Below are 26395 nucleotides of genomic sequence, written 5' to 3'. Positions count from 1 at the left end.
TTGAGTGCAAAAGTTTGCACACCATGCCCGGATCAAGTGGCTTGTTGGCTCTTTGGGGGAAGCAAACGCTTGATGACTCAGACTACTCCTCGATGGGATTGTTATCTTGTACACATTTTCAGGCTCTTACACAGGGCGACCAGATTTGGGTTTTTGAAAAGGAAGGGGGGGGGTCATGAATGTGTTTGTGTATGTTATGACACAAATGACATGTCTGTATCGCAATTGCATTTATTGGTTTGAATAGCGCAAAACATACGTAAAATACTTTTGATTAATAATATTTATAATATAAATATAATAAGAAAAGGTCTGAATGAAAGGGCTGAATGAAAAATTTGATAAGAATAATATGAGACATATTATTCTTACTGAATTTTTCATTCAGCTCCTCCGTGAACGTGCAGTTTCGTTTCGGCATTGCATGTAAACACTCGGTGTAAGCTGACGAGCCCACCCTACATCCACACGCACGCACGCACGCACGCGCACACACACACACACACACGGAGAGACAATCAGCAAAGTGATACATTTGAGGAGAAAGGCGTGACTCATTTGCGAACCATACTGAGAAACCTGGAATTGAGTGAAACAGAACAAAGTGGCAATTCTATTAACAATGTACTGTGCATGTATTAAGTTTGAGGCAGTCCGAAATAATCCCGGAAGATTTTGAAATTGCCCCCAGACATCTTTTTAGCGTTCAAAAGTAGGACATGTGCGGGAAAAAGAGGACAAAAATATACAATTTTGAAGCCTGGCACCTGAACCCATAACACAAATGAACAAATCGGGAAACCAGTTAAAATTCCTTGCACATTTGTTTTGAAAAGAGCCAAGGTCTGTCTATCCATTAATAGCAATATCAAAATTGTTACAAAGCAGTATACAATGATTTTTTTTCCAAATGGTTCCAAAGAGCAATACAAAATGCACCCAAATGGCGTCATGAGGAAGTCTGACTAATAATCGTACCTCGGGCGTATTAAACTAGTGATCAAATTGACCAGATTATAAAATTGCCCTATCCAAACCAGTAAACGATTAAATGAGTTAACCAGGTGACACACCGATTGTCTTTATTATTTTATTTATTTTTTTTGGTCTAATAAACAAGGTAAAACAACAGACAGTATAATAATGCATGGCAAATTTAACAATAAGTAAATGAAATATAAGAAATCAATGATGAAAACGCACGGTAAATCTAAGAGAATAATAACATGGTAAATTGGACAAAGGATTAATAACGCATGGTAAATCATCAGATGGCATAATAATAATGCATGGTAAATTTAACAATAAGTAAATGAAATATAAGACATCAACGATGAAAATGAACAGTAAATCCAAGAGACTAATAACATGGTAAATTAGACAAAGGAATAATAATGCATGGTAAATCATCAGATGGCATAATCATTATGCATGGTAACTTTAACAATAAGTAAATGAAATAAGAAATCAATGATGAAAACGCACAGTAAATTTAAGAGAATAATAACATGGTAAATTGGACAAAGGAATAATAATGCATGGTAAATCATCAGATGGCGTAATCATGATGCATGGTAAATTTAACAATAAGTAAATGAAATATAAGAAATCAATGATGAAAATGCATGGTAAATCTAAGAGAATTGGTAACTTGGACAAAGGAATAATAATGCATGGTAAATCATCATATCACATGTTAAGTCAAGAAGAAGAAGAAATAAACAGAATCATAACGCTTGGTAAATCTTAACAAAAAGACTAATGCATGGTAAATCAATCATAATAATGCATCAGTCAGTCAATCAAAATGCATGGTAAATCATTCCATCCAAATGCATGGTAAATCAAACAGAACGATCATGCAAGGTCAATTGCATTCATATGATTACTCGCCACTTGCATTGGCACCTTTTTTATCCGGCGCATAACGCTCCGTGGGCATCTTACACATGTAGCCGTTGGGTTGCGCGCACGACATCATCTTCCATTTGCCAGACTGAAAGTCCAAGTGAGATTGATTTTAATGCAAAAATACCTCGTCTCCGGCGAGCGGGTCAATCTTTTCCACACCCACCTGGCTCGAGGCGACCACGCAATTCTCCAACCTGTCGGCAAGTTCTTCCGGAGCCCAGTTGGTTAAGGTCACCTTCTGGTGGTCCGACCACTCGAATTTGCCGGGAGACACCGGGGCGTTCAGTCCGATCCACGTGTCGCCGGGGGCTGCAAACAGCAAGAGAGCTCTCATTTGCTTTTCAGATACGGCAGCGATCAAGCAGTTGCGACGCACCTGACGTCAGGAGGTCTTGCAGCCAATCCCGCTCAACCTTGGAGCGAATGGACACCAGGTTGGCATTCAGACAGGAGCAGGCTTGTTGAGCGGCGGACCATGTCTTTCTCTCATCAAAACGTTTGTAGCAAAAGTCCGCAAACTCCTCCCATTCAGGTCCCAAGCATCTCGGCTCTGCGCGCAAGATGGCGTCACGTGATGAAGTAAGTATGCTTTCTATTCTAGACAGCCTACTCACCCTGCTCAACAAAAGTGTAAGACGGCGACTGAACCAAAGCGTCACCATCGCTCCCGACAGTAAAGACACCGCTGCAGACAGTAAAGTGAGAATGAGCCAGGCGTCTTCAAATAGACGCTGCAGTGAGAGCCAACCTCGAGGTGATCCCATTCCTGGCGGAGCTGTTGTAGGCCTTCTGTGGGTCTCTCTTCAGCAAAGTCACAATTCCTCCGATCGCGTTCTCGATGACGCCCGAGTGAATGGCAGCCGCGCAGATGTTTGAATCCTGCACTCAGAAAGCATCTCAAAGAAAGAACAAGAACTCTGCTGGCAGGTGGTGAACTAATTAACATACTTGTTTGTAGATGTGTGTTCCGTAGACTGTGTAGGCTCGGGCGCAACCCGACGGGCACCGCACCCTGCGGGAGACCTTGAGTTACAAGGAGGCTTTTCCGCAAGAAAAATTGATGGCGGGTTCGACTCACGTCATTGAACCGTCGAGGCCGAGGCTGGTGGCTGTGTCACTGCATAAGATGTCTGCGGGTCAGAAGGGCAAATCAAAGGCTGTTTCTTGCTGGGTTTTCCACTGCCCTCCAAACGTCGGTACTCACCGCGAGAGGTGTCGTCAGGCGTGCACCCTAAGACGTCAAAGCGAAGGCCCAAAAACTTTGGCAGGAGGCGGACATACTGGGCGAACACGAACCTGGTTAGCATGTGCGTCCCCACAACAGGCTGGAATCAAAACACACGCGCGTTTGCAATGAATGACAACAGCCTGGATGACAAAGTTGGGAGTCGGCTACCGCTCGCTCACCTGCTCTGGGTGGCGATACCAAGTCTCTCCGTCAGTACTGAACTGCAACTCAAACTTGCTGGAAGAATACTCTTGGTACATACACCTCTGGGTCACAATGCCCGTCACCTTGAAGCGCTGATTGAGGTTCACCTGGATCCAGCTGCCGACTGAGGGCGGAAGCCATTCCATTGGATTGCTCAGGATACCACGGAGACGGAGAGCTGTGGGGTTCTTTTTTTTTTACATACGTATTTTGGCCGGTCTCCAGCAACCGCTGCCCCCCAGACGCGCTTTGTGAGGTTCGCCATTGATCGCAGACGAAGAGGCTGAAAAGGAGGAGTCTGGGATTTTCCCGCTAGCGATGCCCAGACTGTCAAGACACACTGAGGAAAGACAAAAAAGTGGAAGGAACGCTCGTTCATTCACTCTCACGTCTGGCCAGCCGTCCGTCCCTAGCCGACGCGCTTTCTGGGGATCCGTTGGATTCTCTCCTTGTGAAGCCCACCTTTCTCCTCGCAGCTGTAGACGATGTGGTGGTATTTGGAGACACCAGGGCAGGGGTCCGTACCCGTAGGTTGAATGGGGCAAATCTGATGTTTGTCACACAATGCTCTAAAGTGAGAGAGAGCCCCTTTCATCCTGCAGCGATCTGCAAATGACAACACAGCGCCATTTTATGCACATTTCATTCGCATACTGACTTCAATTTGTTGCAGGACAAAGGGAATTTGATTGGTTAATGACTAAAGCGTCTGTCTAAGTCCATGCATATTGGTATTGAATTATAGATTACAAATGAGTTACTGGACTGTGTGACACCTCGCGACAGAAACGGCTCCAGGACAGCAAGCTAAAATCAACAATGCCACTGGAGGATTCTTACCCTCTGATTTGTTGCCGCCACTCAGACAGACGTCGCTACGCCCCCGTCCGAGGAAAGCCGACTGTACGCGGATGACGCTTTCATCGGAACATTCAAGGATTCTCGAATCGTCTTGGCAGAAAAATTTCTCCTTGTAGCCTGAGAGCGAGAGAGCACAACCGTTGACTTCTCTCCGTCTTTTTTTTTTTTCAGAGACGTTGAAGGCGACTTACCGTCATGTAGCAGCAGCTGGGGTTTTCCTAGGAGCGGGAACCAGAACGTGTGATGAAGGTCCACCCACTGTGGGGCATCACATCTCACTTACCTTTTCCTCTTTTCTTGCAGATGTAGCCTTTCATGTTGTCGCACTTGTCACGCTTCCAGTCACTGCTGCCGGTGAGCAAGGAAAGACATTTCCCCTCTTCGGCGTCACCTGGAGGGAGTGAGGGGGGGAGACAAGATCTGAGCACTCATCCCTTCCTCCAAAGTGCAGCTGACAACCGCCTCAGCCCAACCTGCACTCGAGTGGCGGTAAGAGAAGGGGGATCCGTCAGTCCACATGCCGCCGTCACCCTCGATGCCTCCGTTGGCGCCCAACCACAGGGAGGCGTCATCACCCATCAGAACCTTGGCGAGACCTTTGGATCCCAAGGAGAACACGCAACATTCCAAAACGACTCACACTTGACTACGACTTGACGGGTGTGGCACAGCCATGACAAAGTGCTAACAATACTGCAACAAAGAGTGAAGCAAACAACAAAAAACAACCAAGCAAAGCTGCCCATATCTCAGCTTGATCACGTTTCGAGTTGTAAAGGAAGGTGAAGTAGTAAAAAAAAAAAAAAAGTTTCTTTATGGAGTCATACGCAAAATCACGGGCAGCCTACCCTTTATGAAGCCCTGCTCATCGGTGTCGGTGATGCTGAGCAGGTCCCCTTCGAGGCGTTTGCAGTGGTCTTGCGCCTTCTGCCAGGTCTTGGTGGGCTGGCTGATCATCTGGTAGCAGAAGTCGTTGGTGGGGTTGTCCAGCCACCAGCCGCATTTGTCAGTCCAGCCTGCGAGCAGACAGACGGCGTAAGACGGCATAAGACAGCGGCAGTGCGGCATAAGACAGCGGCAGTGCGGGACACCTACTGACTAGGCTGACTGATGATGGCAGCCGTCGGGTCCCTCTGCGCTTGGCTGCAAGGAAGGGGGGGGACAAATATCAGCAAATGCGATGGATGCATCCAAAAAGGAGCGCTCGGGAGCGACGTTTGCACCTGTTTTGCAGAAGAATGGCCGCGCCGTTGAGCACTGACAGCCACTCAACTCCCCAACAGAATTTGGGAATGCGCAGTCCCCCTTGGTGTTTTTTCCCCACTCTTTGTACCCCTGCGGACGACACGAGTGTATTGGACTCCCGACGCCCTTCCTCGGCTCACTCGCGCCCACGTTTTGCCCAAAACAATCCAATCGTTGAGCGGCATTTCTCCCCTTTCTTTTATGCTGCTCAAATTTGGACTTTCACAGTGCAGCTTTTGAAAAATAGGCAATTCACTTACAAAGGTTGTTCCGTCACTCCACTCGTAGTCGCCGTCCGTCGTCTTCTTGAGTCCCACCAAAGCAGATTGTGAGGTCTGCGAGTGATCTTGAGGAAAGGAAGGAAGGACAAGAAGAGTTTCAGGGCAAGAAGAGCTTCAGGCAAATGACGAGTGCGGCGGTTCCTCTTGGTGCTCACCATACACAAATTGGGCCTCTTGCTTCGAGTGGACGCTAGCCAGGTGGCCTCCCCGGGCTTGACAGAACTTCTCGGCATCGTCATAATTTTCATGCGTCTTCACGTAACGGTAACAATAATCGTCATCGTGGAAGGTGTTGTCGTCGCAGAAGGCAGCTGGGCCCGCAAAGAAAAACGTTACCGTGACAAGACGGCCAAAGTGCAAATAAGCGTGCTGCAACTCACTCGTCACGAAAGCAGGACCATGTTTGGGGGAACACGTCTTTTTCTCTGGGCAGCCTGCACAAAAAAAGACCCGTTTGCTTCTTTCATTGGCAACGTGAGCACGGACGTGCAGACTTACTCTGCGGCCGTTTGCACATGTAGGCCAACGAGGAATGACAGGAGCCAGAGCGCCACTTCCCAGGCTCTCCTATTCCCCCTTGGTTGACGTAGGCGCAGGACGCAACGTCGGCGCTGTCGGGAGAAAAATTAATTTCCCGTTTTGTTTTCCTTCCCAAGTGTCTGTCTTCAAAAAAAGCATGCAGAGTTGTGAGGTCTTACCTTTTGAGTTGATTTGGGGCCCAGTTGGTGTGGTTTATTGTCTTGCCATCAGACCAGGCCAGCTTCTGGCTCCCGCCTTCAAAGCGACACCAGGAGTCGTCGCATTTCTGCGGAGAAAAACAACAACAGTCCCAGTTGTCGCTCCAGAGTCCACTGCCGCTTCCATCTCACCTGGTTGGAGAGTCCCAGCCAGAAGGGGGTGTCCTTGTCCATGGTCCCCTTCACAAAGTCCTCCTCGGCCGAGGAGGTGATGGAGAGCAGGTTGCCGCCCAGCCAGACGCAGTGGTACCAGGCCCCCACCCAACCGTTGGGCTTCACCACCTTCTTGTAGCAGCTGGAGTCGTGCTCGAGCCACCCGGGAGGACACTCGCTGGCTGAGGGTACAATTTGGGGAACAGATCAGAGCACACTCCTGTTTTTGCCCTGCAGTCCACCTTTTTGAGCAAAGGGTAATTTTCTCGGCTCGGGCAAATTGGAAGATCCCTCGACTTGGTTAAGCTCAGGCCGGTGCATTTTTTGAAATGATTCCGGAAAATTCACCCTCACTGCTTGAGAAACAACCGCGGCCGCACACAAAGTGCCGCTGTACAAGTTAAGACGATGCAAAAAGCATTCAACGCGTGGCTGAGTACTTAATAAAAAGGAAAAAAATAAAGCACAGAATTTGTTGGTTGGTATGGTGTGACTCCAGGATCACGTGTTTTTGACGCTCAGTCTGACTTACCTCCAAGAGACGGCAGAGATTCTTTCAGTCCTGCAAGAGTTAAAGAAAAGATAGACATTAAGGCACAGACGGACGTCAAGGGGCGAGAACGGTCGGCGGGGCGTCATGCCTCACTTACCTTTTCCTCTTTTCTTGCAGACGTAGCCTCTCTTGTTGCCGCACTGGTCGTACTTCCAGTTGTCGCTGCCAGTGAGCAAAAAAAGACAGTTCGCCTCTTTGGCTTCACCTGGAGGGAGGGAGGTTAGATGTCAGTGCTCCTCTGTTCCTCCAAAATGCAGCATGCAACCGTCCTCCACCGACCGTCAGTCTGGCGCTTGTACGTGAACGAGGATCCGTCAATCCATTTGCCGTTGTCGTCATCGAGTGAGACATCGGCGCCCAACCACAGAGAGGACGCTTGTGCCTGACTCTTGAGGAGAGCTGTGGATCAAAAGAGAACATGCGAGAGGAATAGGGGGATGTTAGCCAGGATGACGAGAAGTAGTATCAACACCGAGCCAGCAATAACAGTGCGGTATACTACGCTTGAACTATTATTTCATGTTCTAATGATAACGCTTATATGCGCTTATATGGTTTCATATCCACTTATTGATACACAAACAATGTATGTTTAAAAAAAACGGGTGACACTACTTTGCGGGTGGTTTTGAAACCAATTATCCGCGGTAAACGAAGGATTACTGTACTATCAAACCTGTCCTGTAAAGAGATATAAAAACAATACAAAGGGGATGTGGAAGGAAGGTATTAAACACCGGAGCTAAAAACAAAAACACAAAGTACCCGGCTCATTGTATTCAAATCGAGCGATCGATAGACAACATGAAAGCGGGGGTCAATGAATTCAATAGTTTTTCGGGGTTTTTTTTGGTCATTGTGGGACCTGCCAGCTGGCAGGAAAAACAGGATCCAGACAGACTCGGCTGCTCAATCCATATATTTCTTGGTGTAGAAGTAAAACCTCAACTGAGGACAATGATATTGACATGTGCATCATCAGCACAAGAAATTGCACAACCATTGACTCACATATGCATTATGTCTTCCATCTGCTAGATTTCCAAATGACATGAAAATAGCTACTACCACTGTAGAAATAGACTAATACACGCCATTCTCTCTGTCTGCTCTTTCAGTTGTCCGAGATCCTTGAAAAGGTTTCGCAGAGAAACTCCACAACTTTGTTGAATAAAAAATAAATAAATAATAAAGTCAATATGGATTCGGGGGGGGGGGGTCAGAGCAACATCAATGGCACTAATGGATCCTATAGAGAGCGTCACGCACACACACACGCACACAAAAAGGTGATGGGTATTTTCACAGATCTAAAGAAAGCATTTGACACAATAAATCATGGCATCAGAGTGGACTGGGTGAGGAGCGACTTAACAGGCAGCTAGCTATTTGTGGATCAGACTTTTTGCCCTTAACATGCGGAGAACCTCAAGGGTCTGCTGTCCTTGCTCCTAAACGCGATCATCATGCAGTATAATGCATCAAAAATAATGAAATGCATTTTTTTTTTGCTCATGAAACAAACATCTATTGCGCTGTGGACAATTTACAGCAGCTTATGGAAACAACCACAATTTGAGTGAAAGAAAATTTGTATGATTTGCAAAGTACACGTGTCGAACCTCACTTGGAAGGGAAAATTGACAATCTTATGATGGAAAGAGCTTCCGAAATAAAATTCCCGGCTGTGACTGTTGACAATAAAAATCAGCTGGAAATCACACATGAGTCATGTAAAAACAAAAAATGTCAAAGGCAATTCTGAAGCATTGCGGACTCCAGATACCGACATCTACTCAGATTGCCATATCTGAACTACTCTGTGGGGAATATGGGGTAACACCGAATAAGTCAAGCAATAAGAAAAATAACAAGGAGAATACAAACGCACTTTTTATAATACCAGACAAAACTTTTTGTCACTCAGGGATCCTGATCAAACACAAGACAGCTCAAATTATGATGTACACAGCAAGCTATGGTGACCTTCTTCCAAGCGGGAGACACTTTTTTTTTTTTATGGAAAGGCAGGCAGGGAAACTGGATCCATCCTGAAAGTGAATATTAGGAGTGGAAAAGTCTGCTGAACAACCATACAAATGTGTAGAAGTGTTTGTGGGGTGAAATTGTGCAATGGTCGAGAAATTGAGCGCACGTAAAAACTGCTCAAAAAAGTGTATCAAATCTGGTCTCTTAACATGCATGAGAAAAAAGACAGTGACAAAAAGTTATCCTTCAAGTGTGTCTACTTCTGTTTTATTGATTTGTATGTGGAATTATTTGTTGAATGGATTAGGGTGGGAATCTAAAAAGCTCTGCTTCCTCCTACTCCAGCATTCTTTGTTGTTGTTTTTTCATTTCGGGTGACTTAGATATGGCACTTTAAAGTGCTTCATTTTCCTATTTACGTGTTTTAAATATGTGCAAAATAAACATAACAACTTGTTCATGGCCAATATTTCAATTCACGGCCGCCTACCGTGTACAATGTCCTGCTCGTGCGAGTCGGCGATGCTGAGCAGGTTCCCTTCGTGGGCTTTGCAGTGGGCTTGCGCCTCGTGCCAGGTCTTGGTGGGCTGTGGGATGATCAGGTAGCAGAAGTCGCTGGAGGGCTGGTCCAGCCACCAGCCGCATTTGTCAGTCCAGTCTGCGAGACAGACATAAGACGGCGTTACGCAAGACAGTGCAAGACAGACGGCGTCAGTGCTGGACACCTACCAGGTTGGCCCACCAATGGTGGCAGCTGTGGACGCCCTCCGCCGCGCTTGGCTGCAGAAAAAGGGGCTATAAGCATATGCGGGACCCGTCCAAAAGGAGCGCTCGGGAGCGACGTTAGCACCTGTTTGGCAGATAACTGCCTGCTTAATCCGGCATCTGTAGCTCAGGTAGATCCGTTCATTCGAAACGTATGCACAGTCACCAACATGGGGGCCGTACCCAATGTCGTCGTAGTCCTGCGGACGAGATTTTGGACAGAACTTTAGCGTGTTGCATTTGATCTGGTCGTCTTCCTGCCGCATTTCCTCACTTAATGGCGTACCTTCTCTCAGTCAAGTTTCACTTTGGTTTGTCGGCTTCGTATTATTGTCAGTCAAAGTAGTATGAACATTGCAATGAAATGAAGCATGTTGTGCCCTCTCTGGCGAGCCAAAGGTCTCATGCACAAGGCAACTAACCCTCAAGACCTAAAGACAAACCAGAGCCACCATCCAGGATATTTCCTGGACATCTTAACTGCCTCCTCACTGTCTCTAAAATCAGAGCGCCAAAAATGTGTCATGGGCTGCCCGATGCCTCAAGACAAAACGGATGCCTGCAAACTGAGTTTTCCAAAGGCCTCCAGCAATTCACTTACCAAAGCTGTTCCGTCACTCCACTTGTAGTCGTTGTTGCCCTTCCTCTTAAGTCCCAACCAAGGTGCCGCGTTTTTAACGTGACCTTGATGAAAGGAAGGAGAACAAGAGCTTCAGGGCAAGAAGAGCTTCAGCCAAGTGACGACTACGGCGGTTCCTCTTGGTGCTTACGAGTCAGGAAATGGGCATCTTGCTTAGAGTGGATGCGAGGCAGGTGGGCTCCCCGGGCGAGACAGAACTCCTCACCATCCTCTTGAGTTTCATCAGTCGGGCCAAAAAGATAGCAATGATCGCCATAAAGGACCTCGCCATCGTCGCAGTCAGAAGCTGAGGCCACAAAGAAAAACATTGAGGAGGAAACCATGACGAGATGGTGCAAATAGGCGTGCAGCAACTCACTCTTCACCACAGCAGGACCACTTCTGGGGGGACACATCGGGCATTCTGCATAGAAAAAGACCCTGTTTGAGCTTTTCTCCTCTCAAAGTCAACCTGATTACAAACATGCAGGCTTACCCAGTGGCCGTTTGCACATGTAGGCGAAGGGGGAAGCGCAGGAGCCAGACCACCACTTCCCGGAATTGTAAGCAACGTTTTGGTTGACGTAGGCGCAGGACGCGACGTCGGCGCTGTCGGTAGATTTAAAAAAAAAAAAAAAAAAAGGAACATTTTCCTATTTTTCCTTGAGTGGTCCTTCTCAAAATTGGTTCCAGAAACTTTACGCCGACCTCTCCGCCTGACAACAGCATGCAAAGTTGTTACGTCTTACCTTTCGAGTTGATTTGGGGCCCAGTTGCGGTGTGTTGTTGTCTGGCCATCGGACCAGGTCAGCTCCTGGTTCCCGCCTTTAAAGCGACACCAGACCTTGTCGCATTTCTGGTGGGAGAAAAGAATACGGTTCCAGTTGTCGCCGCAGAGTCCACTGCCGCTTCCGTCTCACCTGGTTGGAGAGTCCCAGCCAGAAGCGGTCGTACTTGGCCATGGTCGTCTTCACAAAGTTTTCCTCGTCCGAGGAGGTGATCGAGACCAGGTTGCCGCCCTCAGAGACGCAGTGGTGCCAGGCGCCCAGCCAACCGTTGGGGACTGCCACTTTCTTGTAGCAGCTGGTGCCGTGCCCGCGCCACCCGGGAGCACACTGGTTGGCTGAGGGCATAATTTGGAGAACAGGCGGACAGATCAGAGCGCACCGATGGCATGTTTTTACTCGATGCTCTTCATTGGAGGCATGGCAACCAAATGCACGAGGATTCTGTCGGGGGGACAACGCCCATTGTCCCTTTGGCCCCTTCCAAAAACTTGTCTGTCCTTCATTTCGGGGTGAGCTGCTGATTGTTTGCATCAAAGCATCACTTGTGCCTGCCAAGGATTGATTGGTTGATTGATTCACTTTTATTTCTTCACAACATCATTGATCATCATTCCATGTACATAGATCATGACATGAGATTGCATACAACTGCCCCAAAGTTCTGCTATTAAGCTTCAGATGTACGGTGGGGCAAACAAAGGATGTAGTCAGCCAGCAATTGTGCAAGTTAAAAGATGCCTGTAACTTTCATCAGCGCCACCATGACAGACAAAATGAATCGAACTCAAACTCACAGTGTTAGCGCTTCTTCTTCACCATCAGCGATCCCCACCCACCAGTCACGCACGTGTGGCATATCCATGACCAATGACGTAAGCCCAAATCAGGTCATCGCACATTTCACCACTGGGGGGTGCTAAAGCACAAGGCAACTCAATTGACTGTAACATTGCAACAGTCGGACCCCGCTCCACTCTTTATCTCAGGAAGCCCATCTCCTTGAATTAAATGACACAAAGTACAAAGCCAAGCCAGGCCGGGCTGGGCTGGGCTGGGCTGAGCTGAGCTGAGCAGGGGTTTCATGGGGAAGAGGGGCTTTTAAACTGCGGGCTCAGTCAAGTAAATCGAATAAGCACGGGCCTCGAATGGACTCTGAGGGGCAAATGCAATATTCAGATGAACACGCACTGAAAATCAGTCTCTCTCGAAAAGGTCTGGCGGAATTTTGCAAAGAATTTCATTGAGAAAAAGAAATGGATTTTTGGGAGAGAAATCCTTTGAGAAAAAGAACTGCATTTTTCGGAGCGAAATTCATTATGAAAAAGAAATGAACTACTACTAAGTGAATTCTTTGAAAAGACATTTAGATGATGCAAATGGAACACTCATGGCACAAATATTAGGAACAGTGTCGCAAGTTCTTTTTGTGTGCGATAACAGAACAAACAGGAAGGTGTGATTATTTTCTGTACAGGAAGTCAACCATATTGTTACCAAGCCGAAGAAATCAGGCATGTTGTGCCCACAAGTTATCTACTGAGCACTGACACTTTTCAATGGGAAAACAATACCAGCCATCTGTTTTTGTGGGCTTTGGATTCGAGCCAAATTTAATCAAGTCGATATTGTCCCGATTGTGAAAGATAAGGCTGGCAAAATAAATAGCAAAGACAAGAAATCATCTTTGCTCGCAAGTTAAACAAATCATCCTATGGATTTGTGTGTTTATTGATGTCTCTTTGATGAGGTTTTTGCTCATATAATTCATGAGACATTTTTGTTCATGAAGAAACACTTATTGTAAAAAGGGCTGTAAGAAGTTATTATGTTAAATTATAATGATTATTTATCATTTAGAATTTCATGACAATGTACATCATTTTCAGTGATTAATTATATTGAGATTAAAAAAACGAGAAATATCTTTATAATAGAGGCGCTAAGAACTATCAGTTGTATAAAGGACTGTAAGAAATAATTATTCATAATATGTCTCAATAATATCAATAATGATAAGAAATAGTTTAGTTAGGAAGAGCGCAGTTTCGTAAAGTAGTGCTTTACAAGTTCATGTGAAGTTCAGCAAGTTCGGCAGGATTCACGGCCAACAAAGAAGTTACTTTGTACACGGTGGTTGTTGTTGCATGATACGTTGTTTTCGTGTTACTTTGTATCGTTATGTGGCGTGGAGAAATGGCGGACGTTTGAAACGTGTGGCTGCCTGCCGTCCGTCGCCCGTCATTCCTATTTCTCACATCCACCACTAGAGGTCTCCCCAGAGCACCGAGATGCGCTCGTCCGTTTGAGTGAGCGTGCCCTTTGAAGGAGCATAGTAGAGCGGCACAGTTTGTCAATTTCGACTCCCTCTATGGGCCCTTTGTAATTACTTCAAAGTCAAGTTGTTCGTATATTCTGACAGAGCAGCAGCCAACAAAGACCAAGACTGGCAACGGTACGAAGAAAGCAATGGCGCTCACTCGAGCAAGAGTGACGTCATCAAAGTTGTACACAGCAACAGCATCCGAATAATTCAAAAGTTTACAGGAGCTAGTCTTTGTGCTCAGAATTGGCTACATTGCAATAAAGTGTTTTGATCTCAGGCACCGTAACGTTTTGACAAGAGCAGAAGCAGATGCAGTCATGCGAACTCGCAGTACAGTACATTTCATCACGTTGTCGACAGCGGTATTGTTTTAGCAATGAACTCCGTTGAACTGACTGTTTTGAATTGACTCAATTGCTTACCTGACGCGCATGTCCAATATAGGCCAAGTATGAGAATAGACCACTCGAGTGCCTCCCACATCTTGGAGAGAGAGACGGCGAAAAAAAAATCGCCTCACTGACCGTCGCAGCGATTTCAGTCAGGAGAAGAGAAACGATAAGTCGCCTTACTGACAATGGCCTGTGGATTCCGGTCAGAAGAAACAAATGGATGGACGTTTGGCGTGCCTGCTCCGAGCCAGAGGCAAGCCAAGCCCACACGCCAACCACGTCACATAGCACAAAATGTGGGAGTGGCGAGCGCGTGTGACGGACGCACTGTAGCCTTTGATTGCTTTATTTGTTTTGTTACTTTGTAAATGTTCTGGTGTATGCGTGAACAACAGCAAGAAGCAGTCAACTCATTTAACAGTAAATCAAAATCATGAAATCCAAGCACGAGAGTGGGAATGAAATGAGGTGTAATTCAATGTATTCATTTAACAGTAAATCGAAATCATGAAATCCAAGAATGAGAGTGGGAATGAAATGAGGTGTCATTCAATGTATTCATTTAACAGTAAATCGAAATCATTAAATCCAAGTATCAAAGTGGGAATCAAATGAGGTGTCACTGCATTTGTGTTCAAGTACAGACGAGAATGGAGAAACTTTTCCATTCACGCCTCTCAGAATTTGTGTTGATTTTCAGAGAGCACGAGAAAATAAATACATTTAGTGGACGTACTTGTGAATGAAAATGAGCGAGGAGACGATGAGCAAATGAATCTAAGAGAAATGAGGGGGAAACGTCTCCAATTGAGCCTTGCGGGCCTTGAGTGCAAAAGTTTGCACACCATGCGCGGATCTAGTGGCTTGTTGGCTCTTTGGGGGACGCAAACGCTTGATGAGTCAGACTACTCCTCGATGGGATTGTTATCTTGTACACATTTTCAGGCTCTTACACAGGGCGACCAGATTTGGGTTTTTGAAAAGGAAGGGGGGGGGGTCATGAATGTGTTTGTGTATGTTATGACACAAATGACATGTCTGTATCGCAATTGCATTTATTGGTTTGAATAGCGCAAAACATACGTAAAATACTTTTGATTAATAATATTTATAATATAAATATAATAGGAAAAGGTCTCATATTATTCTTATCGAAATTTTCATTCAGCTCCTCCGTGAACGTGCAGTTTCGTTTCGGCATTGCTTGTAAACACTTGGTGTAAGATGACGAGCCCACCCTACATCCACACGCACTCGCGCGTGCGCACGCACACACACACACACACACACACACAAACACACGGAGTGACAATCAGCAAAGTGATACATTTGAGGAGAAAGGCGTGACTCATTTGCGAACCATACTGAGAAACCTGGAATGGAGTGAATTGAGTGATTTTGAAATTGCCCCCAGACATCTTTTTACCGTTCTCAAAAGTAGGACATGTGCGGGAAAAAGAGGACTAGAATATACAATTTTGAAGCCTGGCAGCTGGACCCATATCACAAATGAACAAATCGGGAAACCAGTTAAAATTCCTTGCATATTTGTTTTGAAAAGAGCCAAGGGCTCTTTTGGACACTTTGATGAAGGCGGAATTACAAGCCGTAACATTTCAGGTAATCAAATAAATAATTAAAATAATTTGTTTGAGATAAAAGAACCAGTGAAGTGATTAAAAAGGAAAAACAAAATGGACTTAGTACAATTATTATCGTTATTGTTTGTTGGCTGCTGAGTATGCATTTTAAAAGTATCTCCCCACCACCCCCAAAAAGAACTGTACACTACGTTTCAGTATTATGTTCTCAAAGACTTTTATTATTCTTAAACTACAATTAAAGAAAACAATAATGGACTGCAGAAAATATAGATTTTTGCATTGGCTTTCACATATGTACAGTTGTCCAGGAGGATATGTACAGGGCCCCCGCCCCCCCAACGCGGGAAACAAAGAATAAAGCCAAAAACATCCAACACATTCTCCAATGGGAAGAAAACAAACAAAGAAAAACTTGTTATCTTTCATGAGGCGCACACACGCCTAACAAAATCAAACCCATACAATCATTTCTGAAATGAGGTGCCCGCGAGTTCTTCTCAAATAGGGGAGGGGAGGAAAAAAAAAATACCATCGGCATTGCTAAGAGCTCCGTCGTGAACGCATTTCCCTCGACCCCATTCCAAAAAGTGCAATGCTTCAAATATCTTGCGTGCTGATGACCCAAAAAAAAACATTTTGCCACATTATTTTATTTTAACACTGAAAAAAAAAAAATTATGCAAGACAATAAAGTGTGTGTTTGTTCCAAAAAGGGGACGAAACCAAAAATATTTTTCTGATCAATAGGCAGATTTTGTTGTTGACATTAAGAATCAGTGTCCTTACCAATGACAACTACCTCCCCAAATAATTACAAACAAGTTTTTCAGTGAAAATTTCTATTTTGATGACTCTAAGGAAGGCGCTCGAGACAAACAAAACCCATTCTTACATTTCCTCTGACACAAAAGGCTGCCAGGGATACAAAACCTTGATTGTCTAAATAAATCATCCAACTATGGTTTAATGTTGGGCTCTTTTGGCTTTAGCGAGGGGGAGGGGCACGCAAAGGGAGAATTTGCTTTTGCTGCTGTTTTGTTTCTTTTAAGTGTCTTTTTTGTGCCCCGAGCGCCTGGAGTGCATGCACTTGTGGCAGTAGAAGATGTCTGGGACGTTGGACTTCTTGATCTTGACGCAGGACAAGTGCACCCAGATGGCGCACTGGTTGCACTCGATCATCGGCCGCCCGGCGAACGGCTTGCCGCAGTAGCACGTGATCAGATCCCACGAATCGTCGCCTGAAACGCACACACGCGTGTCCATTTAGCACATGCATGCTAAAGCGGGTGTAAAAAGCGAGAGAGGCCCCGCCCACTGAGAGCGGCTGCTTCCGAGAAGATGGCGCCCCACCTGACTCCACCATGATGTCTTCGTCGGCGATCCAGGTCTCGCCCTCGCTGGAGCTCATTTCGGCGTCCCCGACGCCCTCATGGGGCGGCGTTTTGTCTTGGGCGGCCTGCGGCGAGGGCCCCCCGCGGAGGGGCCGCCACTCCTCCGAGTCGCTGTGAGGTGGCAGCGGCGAACTCTTGAGCTTCTTGGCTTTGGGCTGCTTGGAGTTCTTGCTGCGCTTGATGCGCGCCCGCTTCTCACCCTCGCTGCTGCCGCTATCAGCCGCCGCCAGCGACAGCCTCTTGAGCTTTTTGTCCTTCTTGCGCTCGGCCTTGGCGCTGGCCGCCTGGTTCTCGTACAGCGAGTCCTTCAGACGCATCTTGTCCAGCAAAGCGCTATCGGGGTGCATGCTTTTGCCCTTATTGGCACGAGCTTTGTGGACAAACGTGTGGATGGTGTGGATGTCCGGGCCGCCGTCCGTCCACGTGCTGCTCACGCCCCCGCCGCCGCCGTCTGCTGACGAACTGTGGGCGGAGCTGGACGACGTCGGGGACCATGAGCTTTCCTACGAGACAGGAAAAAATGCTTTTTGTTGCTGATTTTTTTAAAAACTCAAGTCAACTGCAGCTGTATTTGAAATATGTGATGTCACAAGGACTGGACTCTTTCATCGCGCTGTTGTTATTACCATTAAAAAGGCATCACAGAGAACTAAGCTGGTGTTGTGCATGAATCATGTGAATATTGAAGCTGACCTCTTTGGGACTGGGGATGTAACCAGCGTAGGCCAGGACAAAACTGCAGAACTTGTTGAAGTCCTCCACAGTTCTTCTTTTCCTTTCTGGGGGCTACACAAAATAAATACTTAGTCCAAAGCAGTTGTTTATTCAACAATAGTCAAGAGTCCAGCTTTTGGGGGGGGCTTACCAAAGGTTCAGTTTTGCACGTCAAAAGCGAATCTGTAGACAGAGAAAGAGATGAAGTGGTAACATGACAAGATTTTAAAAATGCTGAGTCTAGTTAGAATGACCAGTTGAAACATGACAGTCTCCGGGTAACCTTTTGTGCGATATTGCATATAGAATATCTGGACCTTGATTAATGATCGCCCCTTTTCATTTCATCTGTTACTCAGGGAACCCACTCTGCAATTGCCTGACCAGTTTGAGTTCAAAATATCCATCAATACGGTGTTAAAATGACCATGAGGTTTCCATACAGTGTGGCTTGGCTTACAAACACCACTTCCACCACATAAAAGGAACATTATTGGTGAGAGTTAACATGGGAAGTGGGCAGGGCTTTTAGTTCAGTCATCAATTGCTTTTGCTGATTAATCTATTTGAGGACTTCAAGGCCTCTGAAGTGCTCACTCCATGTTTTTAGACAATTCCACAAAGATGGCAGCCACTTGTCAAGACGCAACATCAAGTTTTTGATTGACTCCTTTTACTGTTTACTATGATGAATGATGAACCCTGGAGCCCATTTGCACAAGTTTCATTCATTTGTCGAAATGCATTCACGTTTAGGACGGGAGCCATGCTAACTAAAATTAGCATTAGCCGCTAAACGGCTCAATCGCTTCACAGGGGATTCTTCGTAATACATGTGAAAGGACCCAAACACACAAAAACGGATGAGTCATAAACATTATGCTTAGCAGTAAACCTGAATCGATAGAGGCGAGCGTACGCGTTGATTTTGCCGCAATTCACCGCCTGTAGTGAGCGTTTAATGCATAAAATGACGCTGGTTGGTTGACCGGGTAACTTGCAGAATGTTTTAATTGTCTTGGAGCTAAGCGTTGGCCAACAGCCCTGCCAGTGCGGGGGCACAGATATTGCGTTCCGATTCCGTAGTTATTCGATCGCGACGAGTTTGTCCCGATTAAAACCGCCGGTGGCAATACATCAAAGATGTGAAAGTTGCCTTTTAGCCGTTTGTGGCTTACGCGCTAATCTCGCCGGAGATCGTAAATGGCAAGTGGAACGGGTCTCGATCTCGCTTGCGAACTCGATTTAAGAGACATTAATCGACGTAAATTTGATTTGTTTGTAGGGGGAAAAGTGTGTGGGGACACCCGCACAACTTTAATCCGATATGCGTGTTGTGCAATATAGGCTAGCTCGGCGCGGTTATCAAGACAAACCGAACGCCACGTTAAGACACAAAAAGCAAGCAGCACCATCCAAAACGATACAAATCTCACACAAGAAGGCATTCAACTGCATTCTTTAATCAACATTCTTGGCGCTAGTTGTCGCGAAAATTGGGAATTGTGACATACGCAAGCGAACGTAACAGGGACGTTAGCCGCTGAGCTTTCAAACGCTCCGCTTCCCCTCGACGAACGTGCTATCTTAAAACCCTCTCAAAGCAAAGCAAAGCGGCTTACTTTATGAAGCCCTCATCAATGTCACAAAACATACCTTGGTGCTCGGACATTATGTCAAGCATTGTCCCCGTCGACGAGCAGGCCTTAAGGTCCGAGAAACGGAACCAGCAGCAGGCGCGCTAGCCGGAGCAAGGCAGCCGTCGCTCTGTGCCTTCTCCCGGCCGGCGTGACTGCACCCAAACTGTCGGGGAAACTGCTGGAACACCGAGGCAGGGAAAACGATCCTTCAACAACTACACAAGTTGAACACTCTTCACACTCTTGTGTTGCTTCGTCCAGTTGCGAGAAAAAACACTTTTTCCGTCTCTCGTACCATTCCACTGCATTTAAAATCCGTGCCGCCAACGTACAGCTCGGCAGTAAAACATTGCTAAATTCAAGCCGGTGGCAGGTACACCGCGCCGGGAACTCCTCCAATATGTAGAAATATATGTGTAAATATTTGAGCTTTCGTCGTCGGGTACTACGACAGGGAGAATTCCCCACAGGTCTACGCGCGGCAGAAGCTCGTAGAGTCTATCGGCGGAATGGTTCACCCCAGAGGATGATGGGTAATGAAGTTTAAGTGGGTGGCGAACAGCATCGAATTCCTCGTAAGTAAACTACGTTTCCCGTGGGGCACTGGAACACAACACCACCCGCCACCACCCCCACCCCCACCACCACCACCGATGCCATTTCGCCAGGTTACGCTACGAAACATTTCGGACTAGACACTGCGATGTATAAAGATTTGTGAGCTGGTATGTCGGGGGCCTAAAATAGAAAATGTTCCCGAAGTTTTGCTGCCACTTTGACCCATTTTGTGTCAAGAATAGTAACACTGTCGTATGATAATTAGCTTTAGCATCTGTAGCACCATGTTGCACGACCTGCTACATGGAATTGACCCTGGAGGCTTTCTTATCATACAAGGTACTTGGAACTCAACACGCTTTACAGTGACATTAAAACAGGCTAACAAAATCTGTATGTAATCAAAGATTCCTGTAGTTGTTCTGGCCGACGACTTCTATGGAGCTTCATCAAGGCTGCATTGAACAGGTTGTCAACATGATGCTGTAGGCATCTTATGAAGTGTTGAGACATGAATTCATGCTGTGAATTTCAGGACGGAAGCAGTCCATGTCCTCAGCTTTGAAGTCAGCGAGGATGAGCTGAAGAATGGCTTGAAAGGATCACCGATTGAAAGGTATTTGTTTCAACTTGGGGTTACGTTGGAATCATCATGTCTTTCAGGATGCAAAGTGCTGCCGTGATTTCAGGCTCCACTTTCACAACGCTTACGACGACCCCTTGGGCTGGACCGGGCGCGCCGCCTTTACGGTGGACCACTTCTGTGTGGAGAGAGTCACGCAGCTCGTCGAGCAGTCCTCACAAGTGAAGCCGGCAGTTTTGATCATTGACTCACTCTCGTGGATCCTGAGACATGTGAGCCCGTCTGCGGTCTGCAGGACTTTGCAACAACTTAACAATGGTGATCGATTAACCCGTAACTAATGACAATTGTGTTTGCGAGATGCGTGCAATAACTCCGTCCCCTTTGTGCATAAGGTGGATCTGTGGGAAACATCATCGGTCTTCTCCATTCCGATATGCACCTACGAGGTATGGTGGGCAGTCTGTGCCACTTGGCTACGTCACTCATCAACGTTGTGACGGGACCGAGAGGAGACCATGCAAAGATAACCAAGCGCTTGAAGTCAGGAAAGGTTTTGCAAGATGTAAGTATTAAATATGAGATGAAGAAAAAAAATGGAAAGAACATGAAGTATTTGTTGATGCGTAGGAGGAGGTGTTCTCCATCAAAGATGACCTGACGGTGGTTGGACAGAGCAAATTCAGTTTGGCCGAGCCACAAGAACAGAGGGTACTGTTCAACTTATTCAAATTTTTCAAATCCACTTGGGCACTTGACATGTTCCCAATTCGTTTCTGTAAATTGCTCCAAGTGGCGCATGGCAGCAGCCCCCACTGGTAAGAATATCTTAACTTCGTTGTACATCACTTGTACAATGACAATAAAGTCTATTCTATTTCTAAATGCAAAAAACAAAAGTCTTGCCTCTTCCCCCCACTATTAGAGTAAATCATGTAATACAAAAGAGACAGAACAAAACGAAACAAGTTTGAAAACAAGGCTGAAACAATAAAGTTTTATTGCTCAAACATAATTTTACTGTTCTAATCAAACTTTTTTTTTCCTAATGGAGTAATTTGTCTCATGTGTACCATGAGAAAATGCGTTGAAATGAATTAGTGCTAAAAAAAAATCCCATTTGGGGTTCTTGCAGGCAGACCCAACAGCAAATTTGACTTTCAACCTACGCTTGTCCGACAGCCAGCGAGAGGCTAAGGAGAACCTAGCGCTGCCCTTTGTCTTCAGTAAAGAGAAGTAAGCGACACTTTTTTTTTTGTTGTTGCCGTATTACAGTCTTCACAACCTTGACTCTGCTGTTGTTTTTTTCTGGTAGAAAAGCAGCACTTCTCCACACCGGCTCAGGGAGAATTGTGTACGAGCCCGACGCAAACGACGACTACGACCAGGAGGATCCCGATGACGATCTTGACGTGTGATGGTCTTATTTGTTTTATTAGCACGGACTTTGTTTTCATGACTTTAAATAAAATGTTTATTATTAAATCGAACAATGGGATAATAAAAATGTAAATTAAACTGTCTTGTGGTTTTCTACAACCATTCCTTACCCTGGAATTTGATGTAGGACATATTCTGTTTAGTTTATGTACATGGTGGGCCAAAAGTAGGTATAAAAATGTATTTTAGTACATTTTGTCCTCGCATCCTTTACTCACTGACCTCCTTTCTTCCTTCTGACCTGCTTTTTTTGCAACCTTCCTCCAGTAATGTTATTTTTGCAGATCCAATTATTTGTCATTACTCAAGATATCTGTAAAAATTACTGATGGTTTATAAAGTGTGCACCTAGTTTCGGGCCCACTCTGGGGACAAATGAAGTAGGTCAGTGACACATTATCAAATTTTACATCTTTGTTCATCCGTACCAGTGAAGTGGCAGAGAAGATTAAATGACAGGACGTCTAATTAACTTGTTGCCATTTGTGCATTGTGTCAGACCTCACAATCAATTTGTGAGCAAATTGAAGCAAAATGATGACAATATTTTAGTGGAGATACTTATTGAGATCTCGGCTCTATTACAACAAGGTTTGAGGTCAGGGAGAAATCTGGTCCTCCATTCAATAAATTCACGGGAGCACCAAGGCCGCAGTCTAGAAACTAAACAGACACAGATTTCAAATTGGTGAGTCAAATGATGTATTAATTCAGTACATTATATATTTTTTGTGGCAATTGTTTGGTGCAGTGAGATTTTCCCAATGTAAAATAAACTGGCTGCGTAAAACGTGGGCAAGAGTTAAGTAGTAAATTACTGAAACGAATGAAGGAAGTGAACGCATCGCTGTCCACGTCTGTTTATTTTCCTTCCACGTGGACGTGCCGCGCGCGACCCCGAGAGTCCCTTCAGGAAGTGACGTCACGTCGCCAATGGCGGCTCGCAGTTTCATTCCGGATTTCCAGTGGACTACAAACTGATTTTAGCCCCACAAGTTGGACTCTGTGGAAGTTATTTTGTTACAACGACTTCAGACACCGCGCACAGCCAAGCCGAACCGAGCTAGGGTTTGAATGCAAAGTGCCCGGCGGTCGATCGACTTATTTTGGAGCTGGGTTCAAGGTGGTCACCCTGTCGAACGAGCTAGCGGGAGCTAACGCCACTTAGCTCAACGAGGTCCAAAACATTAGCAGACCTTCTCAGTGCGATCGTGTTCGCCTGCTATGCCATTCGGCTCCATTTAAGGCTCATCGTGCCACAAGCGTGCAAACCGAAATATTCACGCCTCTGCCAGGAAATTGCTCGATTGGCGGCTAATGCCGACCGTCAGCCGCAGTTCTTCCGCCGACTGCTGACTTGTCGTGGCCCGTCAACATGCTGAAGACCCGCCAGTGTTTACTCGGCATCCGCACTTTTCTCGGCGTCACGTCCAGAATATGGGGCTTCTTCATGTACATCCTTAGGAAGCACCTGAGGACGGTAAGGCGTGCGCGCTCGTGAGACACACCTGAACGGAAGAGACGTGCCTGTCAATGCGTAACTGGACTCTTGGTGTTGTTTTCCAAGACGTTAGTGGCCTCATCAGCAGGCTCAGTAGGTTGTCCTATCATAGGACAGCGCTATCTTGAGTGTTAGTCTGTGACTAAAGACTTCTTTCTCATAGGATTATGAGTTAATCCAGTGTGTACCAAGAGTTATTGAGCCAAGGCACATATTTTACATCTCACACCGCACAATCAAACAAAAATGTCACAAAAAGTATCATCGGAATGACGACGTCATCTCACAAATTGCAGGAATGCATGAGTAATGCATGTTGATTAAAATAGCAACCTGTGGATTCACATGTTGAGAAAAGCATTTACTCCTTCAGTTCCATATTTTTCAGATGTCTCTCAATATTTCGTGCTCGCTTTGCAGATCATCCAGTATCAGACTGTGCGATACGACACTTTGCCTCTGTCGCCTATCTCCCGAAACAGACTAAGTGAGTATACGCTCGGCTAACAAGGCGGCTAGCACGTCTGCATGAGTGTAACGCGAGCCGCTCGTTGTCTTCTGCTCCAGATGGGGTCAAGAGGAAGATTCTGGTGCTGGACCTCGACGAGACCCTTATCCACTCTCACCACGACGGGGTCTTGAGGCCCACGGTGAGGCCAGGAACACCGCCTGACTTCATCCTCAAAGTAAGCACGTCGTTTTGAGATCAGCACGATTTTTGCCTCTGCGTGACTGACTGACTGACTGACTGACTGACTGACTGACTGACTGACTGACTGACTGACTGACTGACTAGCTTGTTTTTCCACTCAGGTCGTCATTGACAAGCACCCGGTGCGATTCTTCGTACATAAAAGGCCACATGTGGACTTCTTTTTAGAAGTGGTACGTGTTGTCGCTCGTGGTGTGCGTGTGTGCGTCACCGTGGATGTATTAGAACATGTCACGTGGTGCGCGCAGGTGAGCCAGTGGTACGAGCTGGTGGTGTTCACAGCCAGCATGGAGATCTACGGCTCGGCAGTGGCCGACAAGTTGGACAACAATAGGAACATTCTCAGACGCAGATATTACAGACAGGTAATGCATTAAAAGCTTCAAAAGCCAATAAAGCAGTTTGTAAAAATCATAACAATACTATAAAGATTGACGATTGTAACGTTTTACTCCCAATATTATGACTGCACTCTCCAAAAATGGCCATTTTTCTCTGGGAGCACTCAATTTTAAAAATCAATTGAATGTTTTCTTTTGCTTTGTCTTGGTATGTATTTGAATATCTTTTGTTTGTGTCTTTTCTGGCAGCATTGTACATTGGATTTAGGTTTTTATATCAAAGATCTGTCGGTCGTACACGACGATCTGTCCAGTATTGTCATCCTTGACAATTCCCCCGGTGCTTATCGAAGCCATCCAGGTAATGAAAACATCTCCGGCTCTCGATGTCAAATGTAAGCGTAAAAGTAAGCCAATCCCTGTGCTCCCTAGATAATGCAATACCTATCAAGTCCTGGTTCAGTGACCCCAGTGACACCGCACTTCTTAACTTGCTGCCTATGCTGGATGCGTTAAGGTAAGCATTTGTGTGTTCTTTAAAACTGATTACATTTCCTTTTTAAAAAAAAAAAAAAAAATCATCTTCTTGAGCTACCAACAATTTTGTGCCTATTTTAGGTTCACCGCCGATGTTCGCTCCGTCCTCAGTCGAAACCTCCACCAGCATCGGCATTGGTGATTGGCCGAATGAGAGATTCGGTCAAAAGACGACCCACCGGCGCCCCCTCGTCGGAGCGGAGGGTTGGGATGAACACTTTGGGTGCCAGATTTTTAGCCCCGCCGCAATTTTAGTTCTATATTTGAGCCCTTGCCCTGACAAAGAAATGGATCTTCTCAGACAACTTTCTAAACTTTTTTTTTCTGTCTCTTGCTGACGATGCAATGAAAAGGATTCGCATATTCAACAATACTAAGACACGTTTTCACGATTCACTGATCAAATATGCTTTTGGTCCCCTTTTTCCCCCCCAAAAGGATACAAACAATGTTTTTTTTGCTTCCAAGACACCGTTCATCCTCGGATATTGTTTTGTGGGTTTTTAAATAAGACTGAAAATCCTCAGATTAAAACATGGCTTGTATCCATTCTATAGACTGCTGTGCCGTCTTTTCCATATCTGTCATCATCAAATAACATTTCACTCTGCTCATGGAATTGCACTTGATTCTGTTTTTTGATTGACAGCCCTCCCTTTACTGAGAGCCTTTCAAAATGCCTTCTGAACAATATTTCCAGGCTCCAAAGCCGCTTCTTTATTGGCTCTGTCTTACTAATTAAAAAAAACAACAACAACACAACACTCAGATGGAAGTACTGATAGTTTTTGTCCTTATTGAGCATAAAAACGGTCCTTTTAAAAATGAAACATTCCCCGTCAGAACCCTTCATCAATTTGACTCACGGTGTCTATCAAGTGTTATACATGTCATACCAGTGTAACAAGAAGCTTGAAAGATGAACGTTCATTATTTCTCTCAATTGTAACATGTTTCCTCAGCTTTATTAAAACATGCCATATACTGTATTTTACATGAGCAAAATATCACCGAAAGCACTGGGGAAAAAAAGTATGCGCTCCTAATTAACTGACAAATGCACTTAGCGGGTGTAGGTCTCTTGCGTTTGAATAAGAACAAATACAAAGGTCAATTGTATCTTCTGCCATCTAGTGGAAGAACATTTAATTCTTCTGCCTATCGCTATACCCATGGAAAGATGAACGAGATACATTATTTGTAGTGAATAATTTTCAAACCAATTCAGCAATGCTGTGCCAGGATTGATCCAGGAAGTGGAATTATGATATAGCATTTTAAAATAAGAGCTCACAATAAAAAGACAGCTTTTTAAAATCGATTTT

The 26395-nt window shown here is 45.6% G+C and overlaps 4 protein-coding genes across 5 annotated transcripts; 2 read left to right on the top strand and 2 right to left on the bottom strand.

Moving 5' to 3' along the window:
* Positions 1-1076: 1076 nt before the first annotated feature.
* On the bottom strand, positions 1077-14330 carry LOC148403650 (C-type mannose receptor 2-like). The gene is made up of 37 exons (XM_088374920.1): positions 14080-14330; positions 11467-11669; positions 11296-11402; positions 11043-11155; positions 10926-10970; positions 10698-10853; positions 10529-10611; positions 10013-10127; positions 9892-9942; positions 9653-9820; positions 7453-7572; positions 7271-7378; positions 7153-7182; positions 6600-6802; positions 6429-6535; positions 6229-6341; positions 6111-6164; positions 5886-6041; positions 5710-5795; positions 5428-5539; positions 5300-5347; positions 5053-5220; positions 4678-4800; positions 4488-4595; positions 4396-4422; positions 4184-4321; positions 3806-3949; positions 3549-3683; positions 3319-3467; positions 3116-3236; positions 2990-3041; positions 2860-2923; positions 2660-2790; positions 2526-2596; positions 2288-2461; positions 2075-2220; positions 1077-1996 (listed from the first exon to the last, which is right to left on the bottom strand). Exons 1-37 carry the CDS (start codon positions 14138-14140, stop codon positions 1886-1888), a joined length of 4101 nt encoding a protein of 1366 aa, XP_088231046.1. The 5' UTR covers positions 14141-14330; the 3' UTR covers positions 1077-1885.
* Positions 14331-15850: 1520 nt separating this feature from the next.
* phf23b (PHD finger protein 23b) lies at positions 15851-19919 on the bottom strand. Its single transcript, XM_088368486.1, has 5 exons — positions 19415-19919; positions 17910-17941; positions 17738-17830; positions 17004-17547; positions 15851-16891 (listed from the first exon to the last, which is right to left on the bottom strand). The coding sequence occupies exons 1-5, from the start codon at positions 19440-19442 to the stop codon at positions 16698-16700; spliced, it is 891 nt and encodes a 296-aa protein (XP_088224612.1). The 5' UTR covers positions 19443-19919; the 3' UTR covers positions 15851-16697.
* An 82-nt stretch (positions 19920-20001) lies between these two features.
* On the top strand, positions 20002-22057 carry elp5 (elongator acetyltransferase complex subunit 5). Of its 2 annotated transcripts, XM_088368474.1 has the most exons (9): positions 20002-20123; positions 20222-20295; positions 20364-20424; positions 20492-20572; positions 20646-20857; positions 20935-21104; positions 21170-21250; positions 21675-21775; positions 21855-22057. In XM_088368474.1, exons 2-9 carry the CDS (start codon positions 20241-20243, stop codon positions 21955-21957), a joined length of 864 nt encoding a protein of 287 aa, XP_088224600.1. In that variant the 5' UTR covers positions 20002-20123; positions 20222-20240; the 3' UTR covers positions 21958-22057. The 2 variants fall into 2 exon arrangements, with proteins under 2 accessions (XP_088224600.1, XP_088224593.1); XM_088368467.1 differs by having other exon boundaries at positions 20009-20295.
* Positions 22058-22857: 800 nt separating this feature from the next.
* Positions 22858-25626, top strand: LOC148403647 (CTD nuclear envelope phosphatase 1A). Its single transcript, XM_088368500.1, has 8 exons — positions 22858-23459; positions 23901-23967; positions 24048-24166; positions 24294-24365; positions 24441-24557; positions 24783-24894; positions 24966-25050; positions 25152-25626. Exons 1-8 carry the CDS (start codon positions 23355-23357, stop codon positions 25210-25212), a joined length of 738 nt encoding a protein of 245 aa, XP_088224626.1. The 5' UTR covers positions 22858-23354; the 3' UTR covers positions 25213-25626.
* The last annotated feature ends 769 nt before the right edge of the window (positions 25627-26395 follow it).

This window comes from Syngnathus floridae, chromosome 1 (genome assembly GCF_059516105.1).
Source record: "Syngnathus floridae isolate MCC-2025c chromosome 1, RoL_Sflo_1.0, whole genome shotgun sequence".
In the NCBI taxonomy this organism is placed as follows: Eukaryota; Metazoa; Chordata; class Actinopteri; order Syngnathiformes; family Syngnathidae; genus Syngnathus; species Syngnathus floridae.
This window is presented reverse-complemented; position numbering and strand designations above follow the sequence as displayed.